Source organism: Syngnathus leptorhynchus, chromosome 15 (assembly GCF_054491065.1).
Source record: "Syngnathus leptorhynchus isolate UIUO chromosome 15, UIUO_Slep, whole genome shotgun sequence".
Lineage (NCBI taxonomy): Eukaryota > Metazoa > Chordata > Actinopteri > Syngnathiformes > Syngnathidae > Syngnathus > Syngnathus leptorhynchus.
Genome location: NC_141209.1, coordinates 10,093,370 through 10,107,500, shown reverse-complemented (window position 1 = coordinate 10,107,500; position 14,131 = coordinate 10,093,370). Strand labels below are relative to the sequence as shown.

Genomic DNA, 14,131 nt, shown 5'->3' with positions numbered 1-14,131 from the left:
TCATTTCAGAGGGAGAGTCTGACTGGCCGTTAAAAGTCGAGCAACAAATACGGTCACGTGAACTCCCCAGCCCGCCAGAGTTCCGGTCTCTCGACCCTGTTGTGCAACTGTACCAAAATCCACCACACATCGACTGTCAGCAGACAGCGGTCACAAATTGAATTAAACTGAGGAGTCCGCATTGGGATCTGAGACATTAATTTTGCCACGCAATGTCTTCCTGCTGACGTAGTTTTCACGCTGCTCAACACGCGCGTCTGCGAGTCGCCGTCCGGGAAGATGGTTTCGCTGGCAGAGCTCCCGGGTAGCCTCCTGCTGGTCCCTCAGGCCACGCTGGGCGGCAAAGCCAAAGGCAGGACAGTGCAGTACCACGACAACATAGCCAAGGAGGACGGACTGCGGCTCTACTCCCACTTGGAAGCTCTGTGCCGCCAGGAGGTGACTGCGCTCGGCCTGAGCATGCAGCACGGGACGTACGGGAATAGACAGGTTCTGCACATCCAGACCAATGGACCTCACACGCACCTGCTGGAATTCTGAGAAAGGCTCTTTTTCCGTCTAGACTTGGCTCCTCTTTGTGTCCCAAGATTAAAATCTGAAAGTAAATCAAACGCTTGTCACACTTTCTTTGACCGTAACCATGCATCACGCACCAGACCCAGGAGAGCCCGTACCGGACGACGGCATCTGACACCACCATTGATGAATGGAGGGTTGCAGTCCGTTCTTTTCTTCCAGAAGTCTTTTCTTCAGTTTGTGCCACGTTTAAATGTGGGTTGCTCAATGTTCCTGACTGTGCGCTTTGCGGCAACTTGATTTTTTGACCAAGTATTGGCTAGGAGCAGGCGGGATTGGGATCGGGAGCTTGGGAGGATTCGTCTTGATTTGAGGTAGGAAGACAGATATGTCTGACAAATGATGGACAATGGATTTTCAGCGAGGCGCTGCTTTAAAATTATCGATTCTGACGTACACTGGCACAAAAAAAAAAGTGTTAACATTCCGTATGAGTTTTGTCCTTCAGAATAATCACCTCGTGCAAACTAAAAAAAAAAATTCATCAAATCATTTCATGTCTGTGCTTTGTGACAACACAATGTACAAATTCCATTCAAAAGCCCGTTTTGGCTAGCCAAAATCCATTGAAGATGCAATGTTGTTGTGTCAAACTTAGTTTAATGTTGGGTCTGAATATGATCAGACATTAAATCACATGCTGGAACGAAGAGGAGAAGACAACCAGGATGAGTTTACTCGCGAGGAGAACGATAGAGAAAGGAAGCTCAGTTACAATCTCCACCAGTTCTGAGTTCCTCCTCCACGTGCTCCTCTTTTTAATGTCTTGGTTGCCCTGGTTACAGAGTCGTTGCTACACTAAAGGGAGGGGAGATAGTGGTTGTAGCAACGCTGATTAGCTAAGGAATGTAGTGTAGTGTGATCCAGCACTTCTCGACCCCCGCATTGGGACTGCAGAGTCTGCTTTCTTCCCCCAACCAGTTGTCCTCTCTATGGGTGGCCGACTCCTCCTCGACTGTGATCAGATAACTTGAAGCACGTTGAATGTCGTTTACCTGTGGAACAATGCAACTAAACCCTTGCTAAGTTTATCTTCTTAGTAAACTAACACAACACATAATAATAATAATATCTAACCCTACTTAAACATTTCAACACATATTAAGTAAATGTAAGGTAACTGATATACAGTTCCTTAAACGAACATTGAGTAAATATGGGATAACTTTAATGTGACTACTTCAAACTGTATATAACCAGTTTTGATCATCTACAATCTATGAATCAAAGCTACAGTTAACTAAAAGGAATGAAGTCCCTTTAAACTGACAAAGAACATTTCGCCTATGCAAAGAAGCTCTGCTCATTGTCATTGAAGACTTCTTACAAAACAAACACAAAAGTAACATAAGGACAGGAAGGAAACATAAGGCTGACGGGGATCAAAAGACATTCCTTGAACCAAATAGAAAGCATTTAGTTTTCAAGGAGAGTCGTAAACTCATAAAGATAAGGCCTCCTGGTCTGGCAGGCCAAGGCTTCCCCCGAGATTATTCCAACATTTCCCTCCTGTTTATCACATATTTGCTCAATTTTTTACATCACCAAAAACCAACCACTTCTCAAGATTTTCAGTTGTCGGATCACAAGTATGAGCACAAACATGTTCACATCAAAAAGGATAACGTTACGACATCATCATTCAGAAACACACAGATCTGGGAAAAAGTCTGTAAACTTAAATGCAAGAATTCCATCATCATCACCGTTATCATCAATTTGCTGGCGTTCAGACATTAGGCATACTCGGGCCATCTTGTCTTCCATGGGCGATATTGCTGTAGTGATGAGACGATTAAACAGAGCACGCAGACATGGAATACAACAACATTCACACAAAGTGAGTATAGCAGCAAATACTGCAATTAACACTATAATTGAGGACACAAGGGCTTTATACTTCCCAAAGGCATTCATCCAGTTGTCCCACATTGATGTGTCCACACCAGAGTGCTCTTCCGTCCTCATGTTGAGGGACCGCAGGCCTGCAATGGCCTTCGTCAGGCTCCCATCAGGGGCAGTGTTGTTGGGGATGAAGGTACAGCATTGTTCTCCGAACATTGCGCAGACCCCCCCTTTCTCAGACAACAACATATCAAGAGCAATGCGATTCTGGAAGTCCATTAGGGAAGGCTAGCTGTTCATGCCCTGCCTCAAATCCCGCTTGTGTCCGTTTGCCCAATTTCAGCATGTTGCAATGGATGTAATTAGTGTGAAGGCGAAGGCCTTCACACTATTGTTATTCTACTTTATTTTTCTTCTTCTTATTATTATCCTACTTTATTCCTCCCACTTTTTTGACACCTAACTACTCCCACATGCTTTAACCGATTCACTCCATTCCAACTTTCACACGTTCCAAAAATTCACGGCATGACTGCTAGTATTTTATTTGTTCATAACATTTACCGTTTTTGCATAATTAGCAAATTTGTGCCTTAAAATCCCCCATTCATTCTTAATGGCACATTAGACACGAGCGACGTTCAGGAGTGAGTTCAAATTTTGACATCTGACAACTTTTTTCATGATTTCTTTCCTTAACTCGTTTATTTAACTCTTTTATTTTTTATTTATTTATTTTCCATTCATTCATTTAGTTATTCATTTAATTTTAAGTTAAAAACATCATTTTACCGTTTTAACGGCATTTACCGTTTTTATTTCTTGTTTAATATCACCATTCCACCGCAGCAACACTAAGCCGCTGTTTAGCTCAGTAAGAAGACAATGATCCTAAGAACACGAGCCACGTCCGCGAGCGAGTTCGAGTCCCGGTTGGACATAATTTTTTTATTCATTAATTCTTCATTCATTCAATTTTAACACATTTTAACAATTATTTTCATCATTCATTTAGTTTTTCATTTAATTTTAAGTTAAAAACATCATTTTACCGTTTTAACGGCATGTACCATTTTTATTTCTCGTTTAATATCATCATTCCACCACAGCAACACTAAGCCGCTGTTTAGCTCAGTAAGAAGAGACTGGAATTTGAAGCACGAGCGCTGTTCCCGTGCGAGTTCGAATCCGGCTTGACCAATATTTTTTTTTCATTCATTCAATTTTAACACATCACTTTAATAATTATTTTCATCATCATCATTAATTTAACATTTTTATTTTATTTAATCATCAATTTACCAATTTTATGTCATTTAATCATCATTTCGAGTCCCACAATAGTGTGAAGTGCCTTCGCCTTCACACGCAATTTCTCCAGAAATTGCCAATTCTAGTTTATCCTGTCAACGTTCTTGTTCATCGTTCACCAGCAGCAAATGGAGGACTCCCATCCTACTGCAATTTGGTCAATTAATTCTTATTAATCAGGAACTCCTCTTGGGACTTCAATTGCATCTATTTCAGTCAGATCATCGTTGTCACTCAAATTTAAAGGCATTTTAGTTTTTACCAGCTTTTCCCCAGATCTTGACATGTCGATACATATACAATTTCGCTTGACTACATTCTCTGAAAGCAATGTTGTTGTTTTTTTGTTTTTTATTCTCAACAGATATATCTCTGTTGCACATTTCACAATCAGTAGACGTGACAGATTTCACACATTCTTTGGTCAATGGCAACGGTACAACATAAAGCTATTAATTTCATTCTTTAACATCTACATCGGTTGTTGACAAAGTACACAAACATCATACTTACTCCATGGCCAGATGCAACACAGCGGATCACACTGCAAAGGCCAAATTGATCTTCTTTAAATCAACACAATGCAGCCTGTTCTATATAAGTTGCCAACACATCTCTCCCCTATTCATTATGACTCTTAGTTCCCACAAATACCATATTGTTAAAGTTAACAAAACGGCAACCAAGATGGCCACCTAACATGCAATAACGTCATTGTTTCTTTACATTACGTTTTTGCCACTGTTAAGGCATTCAGTGTTAATTTTGAAACAATTCAATCCATTTTAGCACATGTCAAGCTCCACGATTTTTGTTTTTGTTTTGTTTTTATAAATGTTTTGAATATGAATCAAATCCATATGTTGTATAAAGCTGACTTGCCCCACTATCCCTCCTCTTGAGCCATGTGACACACACCATGGCTCAATATTACTGCCCATTTTATCATGTTTTTTTATTTTGGTAGGATAGGTCAGTCTTCTGGTCATCTATAGATGCCATTCTCGACTCTTGCCCCTCTTTTCGTCCATAATTGAATTTCAGTCTATGGATTTTGTCGCTGCACATCTTTAAAAATGTTTCAGTAATTTAATCTGCTTCCTGTGTGTATAAAGGTTTGAAGTGACTTTTGCGTTGCAGCTATGCGGTTCTGTCAGCAAGCCCGTTACCTCTTGACACCTTATCAATCTCGTACGTGTGCCCTGCACACGTGCATATAGCTACTTTTTGAGGCAATTGGATTGCTTCCACAACTAGCTTAGCAAATAAATGGATGGCTTCCCCGTATGGGGAGCGATCCAGCTATCAAATGATTAGACATTTTCACTTTCTTGTACCTTCTTTAGTTACTGTACAATCATCTTTTCATCATTTATCCCAAGAATCTTAGACATTTGAATAAAAATAAAAATGTATGTTTTTATAACTTAGAGAACCCATATGTAGTAAGGTGTTGTATTACTACATACGATTCCATTATTATTTAATTTGACACATCTTTCAAAATTGCTTTTGTTTTGCAGTGCAAATCAGATAGACTACAGTCTAACAGAAAATTTGTTTTTGCACCTATTTTAGCCAATTTCATCCTTTTAACACATAACACTGACAGCACACAGACAACACAAAAAACAGCAAAGACACAGCTCACAAACAATACCAACAAACAACGCTGCGCAAACGTCATAGAGGATGACGTTTTGGTTATACTTTTTTCTTCATCAGTGCCTTTTATCCTTCATGCAAATGTTGTCACCACTTCCTTAAACATCACTCTTCTTCAAACATTCTCTGAAAAACTCACACTTTCTCTGCCTCACCCAGCCATAGCACACCCCGTGCGAGGGGGGGGGACGCGGCATCAATGTTGATTGCTCACAGGCTGGCCATTTCCTGCAACAATCATGATGCCGGCCCACCACCCACACGAGCATAGCACAGGCCCACGTGCACAGCCCAGACCTGCGACTACGCGCAAGCGCAGGCACGCTCCTCAATCTCACCCTCTCAAAGGGCAGGCCTACTTTACTGTTCCCCCTTCATCGTGTTCACATTCAACATCTTTCACTATCTTCGACACATTTGTTCTCTCTTATTCTCATCCTATCAAGCCACCTTTCTAGTCACTTTCTGTCACACACTCTATATTCTCTACTGCCACACACCTTATTTTCTCTACTGCCACACCTCGATCATCTTAATTTCTCCAACCAACTTAAACATACTCATCGTCTACTTCTCAACTTCCCTATTATCGCTCAACAGGCTCCTGAACATTCTCCATGACTAATTTCTTCCATAGGACACACATCTCACTCACTCACACACACACACACACACACACACACACACACACACACACACACACACACACACACACACACACACTCATGAGGATCCTCTGCGCGCGCACGCACACACACACACGCTAGCACACACGTTTGGCACACAACATAAAAGACCACAAAGAGCACACTAAGAACACCTTTTTGCTCATCTTACTTATCTAATTTATTCTCTATTTTACTTTTAGAAGCTATTTGTAATTATTTTTCTTTTATCTTGCAGATTTTAACTTCAGTGTTTCTCTCTTACTTTTCCTTTTAACACGAATATCTCCTGTACATTTAAGCTAATTTCCGTTTCTTTTTGGCAGCCAGGTTCCCACTTTGTTACATGGGTTTCTGTTTTGATTTGATTTTGGCTATGTCATAACTGTCCTCGTTCATTTGTGCAGTCACGTACCATGTGACCTTTTTCTCCGCAACTCCAACATTCTATTTGACTAGGTTGCACAAATCCTCTTCCTCGGCCTCTAAAGCCTTTTCTGACTACTCTTTCTGCATGGAGGGCGTGTTTTATGTATTCCTCCAAAGTTCCGGTGTTCATTCCTTTATGATTATTGATAACCCTAATTTGTATTTTTGGCTTGGACCCTATGTGGATGGCATTTTTTAATTGTTGCTGATAAGCACCTTGGGGTGCATTATCTTCTACCAGTCCACTGTGTATTTTGAATACTTCTGTCATACGCCCTCGATACTCATCAAAGGTTTCATTATCATTTTGCTTTGTTCTCCCTATTTCTGTGTAATTTGCCCTCATTTTCTTCAACCGATCCATTTCTAGCGGGCTTTTCTGCCTGGTGGCTCTGTCTGTCATCCCATAAGGAGGTGATTCTTCACTTTTGTGTGTGTCTTGTACTTGCGGATACAACTTTATTATGATCTTTTGTTTCGAATTTGTAGCCTGTGTTTTTTCCTCCCGCTCTTGTATTTCTTTTAGCTCTCCCTCAAATTTGTATTTTTTGATCCGTTTATCTAGATTATTAATTCGATCAGGATCCTGCCTTTCAATTATTTTCGAATCTTTACATTTTAGATTATCTCGGATATTAATTTTGCTCTTTCCGTTCCCCATTTTAATCAATTTGGTCCCAACTGTAAAACCATAGGGGTTTCTAAAGTCGGGTGTTTCCAGTGGGATAACGAAAAGATCCTGTGGTGATTCTCACTTCTACCAGCGTACTGGTGGAGAATCCTTGCCTATTGCGTCCACAGAACCACGTTATGTGTTCCCCACTGCTTTAATATGGAATACTATATCTAGTGATACGTATTCCCATTCACACTCTCAATCATTCAGTATTACGGTTTCCTGGGCACTCCGCCAACCCTTTAAACGGATCTTTCCGTTTTGTTACATCTCCGTTGTGTAACTTTAGTATTACGGTTTCCTGGGCACTCCGCCAACCCTTTAAACGGATCTTTCCGTTTTGTTACTTTTATACGGACGTCTCCGTGTGTAACTTTTACTGGTACCTTTAGATGGACCTCTCCGTTCTAACCTAGGACTTTTATAGGGCACGACAAGCTCGGCCGCACCATTCTTTAAAAAAAAAATAACTCACCCCCTGGTTCTCCTCACCTCTGCACCTCGGACTGCCTTCAACCATCAGATCCCAGCTGACGAGCAGACAGCCAGCCTTTGAAAAGGATTCTAGGATCTCACCTATGGAGTTCCTCCCGCGCGCGGTCTTTCTGGATCTCTGCTGTCAGCTGGAATATAATATAGTATATTGGCATCCGGCTCGAAGGACCAAATAAATGTTGGGTCTGAATATGATCAGACATTAAATTACATGCTGGAACGAAGAGGAGAAGACAACCAGGATGAGTTTACTCGCGAGGAGAACGATAGAGAAAGGAAGCTCAGTTACAATCTCCACCAATTCTGAGTTCCTCCTCCACGTGCTCCTCTTTTTAATGTCTTGGTTGCCCTGGTTACAGAGGCGTTGCTACACTAAAGGGAGGGGAGATAGTGGTTGTAGCAACGCTGATTAGCTAAGGAATGTAGTGTAGTGTGATCCAGCACTTCTCGACCCCCGCATTGGGACTGCAGAGTCTGCTTTCTTCCCCCAACCAGTTGTCCTCTCTATGGGTGGCCGACTCCTCCTCGACTGTGATCAGATAACTTGAAGCACGTTGAATGTCGCTTACCTGTGGAACAATGCAACTAAACCCTTGCTAAGTTTATCTTCTTAGTAAACTAACACAACACATAATAATAATAATATCTAACCCTACTTAAACATTTCAACACATATTAAGTAAATGTAAGGTAACTGATATACAGTTTGTTAGGGTTGAATAGATTAGGTTGATCATATTATGTTGGAATGTAATCAGTGGTGATTGACCTAGATTAGGTTGATCATATTATGTTGGAATGTAATCAGTGGTGATTGACCTAAGCTTGTCCTGTCTTAACAAAGGAGTAGAACAAAGTGCTAAGATCCTTTGCACTGATTGACCAATTGTAGAAGACGCAATCAAAGTTGTTTTGTCTACTCAACATCGTAAAACATCCCCCGCTATGATGTGATCAGAGGCCAGGTGTTTCACCCCCACCTTGGCCACCACACATGTAAATTGTCACCCCCACCCTTCTTTTCTCAATAAATACTCTCTTGCATGGGTGCAGCGGCAGACTTTGTTCGGACAGTGCTGTGTCAACAGCAACGAACAAATTCTCCACTTGCAGAATTTGTTCGGACATTGTTGTATCTACAATGACGAACAAATTCTCCACGTGCAAGTGTTCAAAGGGCATACTGTCTCTCTGTGTTGTTCTTGCACAGTAAGTTAGAGTCGGAACATCTCTAACACAGTTCCTTAAACGAACATTGAGTAAATATGGGATAACTTTAATGTGACTACTTCAAACTGTATATAACCAGTTTTGATCATCTACAATCTATGAATCAAAGCTACAGTTAACTAAAAGGAATGAAGTCCCTTTAAACTGACAAAGAACATTTCGCCTATGCAAAGAAGCTCTGCTCATTGTCATTGAAGACTTCTTACAAAACAAACACAAAAGTAACATAAGGACAGGAAGGAAACATAAGGCTGACGGGGATCAAAAGACATTCCTTGAACCAAATAGAAAGCATTTAGTTTTCAAGGAGAGTCGTAAACTCATAAAGATAAGGCCTCCTGGTCTGGCAGGCCAAGGCTTCCCCCGAGATTATTCCAACATTTAATTAAAACGGTTCCTCTTAAGAACAGTGTATTCACAAAAGAAAAACAAAGAAGTCAACATTTATCTTGATTATTTGTCTTTCGTTGATTAATCTACAAACCGGATTTGGTTGAAGTTGGGAAATTGTGCAAAATGTAAAAACAAAATACAACGATTTGAAAATCTTTCTCAACCTATATTCAATTGAATATACTACAAAGACAACATATTTATTGTTCAATCTGATAAACTTAAATATTTTTTGCCAAATAATAACTTAGAATTTTATGGCCGCAACACGTCCAGTAGAAGTTGGGAAAGGTGGCAAAAAATACTGAGAAAGCTGAGAAAAGCTCATCAAACACCTATTTGGAACATCCCAGATGTGATCAGGCTAATTGGAAACAGGTGGGTACCATGATTGGGTATAAAAGGAGCCTCCCCAAACATGCTCAGTCATTCACAAGCAAGGATGGGGTTAGGGTCACCACTTTGTCCACAACTGCGTGAGAAAATAGTTGAACAGTTTAAGAACAAGATTTCTCAAAGGAAAATTGTAAGGAATTTAGGGATTTCAACATCTACGGTTCATAATATCATCAAAAGGTTCAGAGAATCTGGTGAAATCACTGCACGTAAGCACCATGGCCGGAAACTAAGACTGAATGACCGTGACCTTCGATCCCTCAGAGTCTGACACAGGGGTGGGCAAACTTTTTGACTCGAGGGCCACAATGAGTTCTAAAATTTGACAGAGGCGCCGAGTCAAGAACAGATGGATGGAGTGTTATATAAATTACATACAGGATTTGACCTATTAATGATTAATTTCATTACATTTCAGTTGAATAAACACAGCAGGAAAACTCACCATCAGTTTCAGTGGGAACAGTGTTGTTGATCTACCTGTTTTGTCAGTGCATCAAAGTCTGGAGTAAGTTTTGTTGTAGCGATTCTCAGGATAGATCCGAGGTGTTGGTCAGTTATCCTGGATCTGTGACGGGATTTGTTCATGTTCATAACACTGAATGTCTGCTCACATACATAGGTCGAGCCAAACAAGTCCAGCATCTTCTGTGCCGTCCTCCGTAGGTTTGGAAAGGTGGCTTCGTTCAGTGAAGCATAAAAGTCATTAAGTTTAAGAGTGTTGAACTTTTCCTTCAAGGTGGCGTCAAACTGAAGATCGATCAGTTCCAATTGCACCTCATGTGGTACTGTTACAGGGTCTTGTGAGAAGGGACATGACACGAGCTGAAGTGACTCTTCAATGTTTTCAAAATCATAGAACCGACAACTGAATTCTCTGTGCAGGTCATCCAGTGATTTGCTGTATTTCTTTGCATATCGCGTCGCCTCTTTCTGAGTGTCAAGTGTGGCGAAATGAGTGAAGGATGCCAAGTCAAGTCAAGTTTATTTGTATAGCCCTAAATCACAAGCAGTCTCAAAGGGCTTCACATAGACAATCAATTGACAATTATTCTCAAAGCATCTCCTGATCTTGGGCTCCCAAAAGGGCAAGGAAAAACTCAAAAACCCCTACCAGGGGAAAAATGAGAAACCTTGAGAAGGGACCACAGATGGAAGGATCCCCCTTTCAGGATCACCAGGCTGCAATGGATGCAAAGAGGGCACATAAAATACATAATATGGAAATCAAAAAGTGGATGCCCAGGCCAAAGCGAAGAGCTGTCGGAGGTGCCTTCGATTGTCCTGGCAGTGTCCTCTAGGAGGGTATTCCGCTGCAGTTCCCTCATGCTGAATTGGTCCACGAGAATCTAGATAGCCGTCGTCAGCTTGGGTGTCACCTAACCACCTCCCCAGCCGGGGAGGGGTGGGGGGAGTGGGGTCGGGGAGAGGGAGCAAAAACAAACTCCAGCCGAATCGGCTACTACAGGTTAATTAAAGGCCATATCATAGAAATACGTCTTTAAACGTGTCTTAAATGTTTCTACTGAGGTAGCAGTTCTAATATCCATTGGCAGGGCATTCCAATGCGTTCGCAACTTGTCTGGAGAATAAAAAGAGCTTAGATGTAAACGCTGTAACATGTTTGTACATGTCGTGCACAAACTGATCTTTCCCCTGCAGTTTCACATTCAGTTCATTCAAGTGTGGAAATACGTCCACAGCAAACGCAAAATCACAAAGCCAGTTTTGGTCTCGTAGCTCAGGAAATTCATCAAATTTCTCATTGAACTCTAAAAATGCGCTGATCTCTTCTTTCAGGTCCCAAATGTGTTGAAACACTTTGCCTAAACTTAACCACCGGACATGAGAGTGGTAAAGTAAGTCCTGATGATCCGCATCAATTTCCTCCAGGAACGTGATGAACTGACAATGCTGGAGTCCCCTTGCGCGTATTAAGTTCACAAGTTTTACGACTGGATTCACAACATGGTTAAGCTGCAATACAGACTTGCAAAGTGATTCCTGATGAATGATACAGTGAAGAAAAATAACATTTTGTTCAGGATTTTCCTCTTTTAATTTGTCCTGGATTCGTTTCAGCAGCCCAATGTTTTTTCCTGTTAAATTTGGTGATCCATCCGTCGTGAAATTGGCAAGTTTTCTCCAAGGTAGTTTATGTTTCTCGATGGCAGCAGACACCTTGTCATACAAATCCTCTCCCCGCGTGATTCCCTTCAAAGACTCCATGGTCAAAAACTTCTCCGTTATCTCAAAGCTGTCATTTATTCCTCGGATAAAAATTAGGAGCTGCGCTGTGTCTTTGAAATCATTACTTTCATCAAGTGCAAGAGAATATAACTGAAAGAACTCTGCCTTTTTGTTTAGCTGGCTAGCTATATGTTCATCAATTAGTTCCACACGGCGAGTCACAGTCCGACGTGACAAACTGATTTTTTCAAACTTGCCTTGACTTTCCGGACACAGAACACCTGCAGTCTCCACCATGCAGTCTTTCAAAAACTCACCTTCGGAGAAAGGCTTGCTAGCTGCTGCTAATTTGAATGCCAGCAAAAAGCTTGCCTTGGTAGTTGACTCCTGAAGCGCAGTTTGTCGGTGAAAAAAGTTTTGCTGGGACAGTAAATTGGCTGCCATCCTCTCAGCCGTAGCTGCCCGTTCTTGCGCCGACAGCTTGCTGGCATAATTGGTATGCTTCGTAGCAAAGTGACGGCTAATATTGTACTCCTTAAAAACCGCGACACTTTCTTGGCATATCAAGCATACAGCCTTTGATCGGACTTCTTTGAAAAAATATTTTGTTGTCCATTCTGTTTTAAACACTCGGCACTCACTGTCGACTTTTCTTTTCTTTGATACTCATGTTTGTTTTTAGAAGGGGGAAAGCTTTACCGCGAAAACCGAGAAGGAGAGTGCTTCTTCTGGGAAAAGCTTAACCGGGAAGAAGAGGGGGCAAATGCTCAAGCGCGCCATCTATTAGGAAAATGTGGGCATTACAGGGGAAAGTAAATGAACAAGGTTCGCCAGTATATTTTGATATAACGGAGATGTTTGGCGGGCCGGATTAAAAAGACCAACAGGCCGTATATGGCCCGCGGGCCGTAGTATGCCCATGTCCGCCTCAGACCTTCGTTCCCTCAGATGGCATTGCCTTGAAAACTGACGAGTGTGTAAAGGATATCACCAAATGGGCTCAGGAAAACTTCAGAAAACCACTGTCAGTAAATACAGTTCGTCACTACATCAGTAAGGGGATAAAACTCTACCATGCAAAGCAAAAGCCATTTATGAACAACATCCAGAGACGCCGCCAGGTTCTCTGGGCCCGAGCTCATGTAAAATAGAAGCACAATGAAAAAGTGTTTTGTGGTCTGAGGAGTCCACTTTTCTAATTGTTTTTGGAAACACTGGACGTCTTGTCCTCCGGACCAAAGAGGAAGCGGACCATCTGGACTGTTATCAATGCAAAGTTCAAAAGCTAGCATCTGTGATGGTATGGGGGTGCAGTAGTTCTTATGGCATGGGTGACTTACATTTGTAAGTCATCTGTGAAGGCAACATAAATGCTGAAAAGTACATACAGGTTTTGGAGCAACATATGCTGCCATCCAAGCGACGTCTTTTTCATGGACGCCGCTGCTTATTTCAGCAAGATAATGCCAAGCCACATTCTGCATGTGTTAGTTACAACAGCGTGGCTTCGAAGTAAGAGTCCAGGTTCTCCCTTGGCCTGCTTGCAGTCCAGACCTGTCTCCCATTGAAAATGTGTGGCGCATTATGAAGCGTAAATTACGACAGGGAAGACTCTGGACTGTTGAACAACTGAAGCGGTTCATCAAGTAAGAATGGGAAAGAATTCCACATGAGAAACGAAGAGAATTAGTCTCCTCTCTTCCAAAACGTTTTAAGTGTTATTAAAAGGAAAGGTGATGTAACGAAGTGGTAAACATGCCACTTTTTCCAACTTCTACTGCACGTGTTGCAGCCATGAAATTCTAAGTTTATTATTTGAAAAATAAAATAGTTTATGAATTTGAGCATTAAATATGTTGTCTATGTAGTGTATTCAATTGAATATAGGTTGAAAAGGATTTTCAAATCATTGTATTTTGTTAGGGTTTATGAACTATCTTGATCGTATGATTATGTTGGGATGTAGACTAGAATGATGAACTTTGTTTTAACCGGGACCCTCTGAAGTGGTTAACCATTTGCTGAGGTGACCACCACACATGTAAATTGTCACCCCCACCTTGGCCACCACACATGTAAATTGTCACCCCCACCTTGGCCACTCTCACCCCCACCCTTCTTCTCTCAATAAATACTGTCTTGCATGAATGCAACGGCAGACTTTGTTCGGACATTGCTGTATCTACAGTAACGAACAAATTCTCCACTTGCAAGTGTTCAAAGGGCATACTGTCTCCCGTGTGGTTCTTGCAAAATAAGT

The 14,131-nt window shown here is 41.5% G+C and overlaps 1 protein-coding gene across 2 annotated transcripts in view; it reads left to right on the top strand.

Annotated features, from left to right (window-relative positions):
- The window catches only part of dtd2 (D-aminoacyl-tRNA deacylase 2), a 9,317-nt gene extending 8,706 nt beyond the window's left edge, over positions 1-611 (top strand). For both annotated transcript variants that reach the window (XM_085932799.1, XM_085932798.1), the window contains one exon: positions 233-611. In XM_085932799.1, the coding sequence (XP_085788925.1) occupies positions 233-540 (308 nt within the window). In that variant the 3' untranslated portion in view covers positions 541-611. The remainder of the gene's footprint in view (positions 1-232) is intronic.
- The last annotated feature ends 13,520 nt before the right edge of the window (positions 612-14,131 follow it).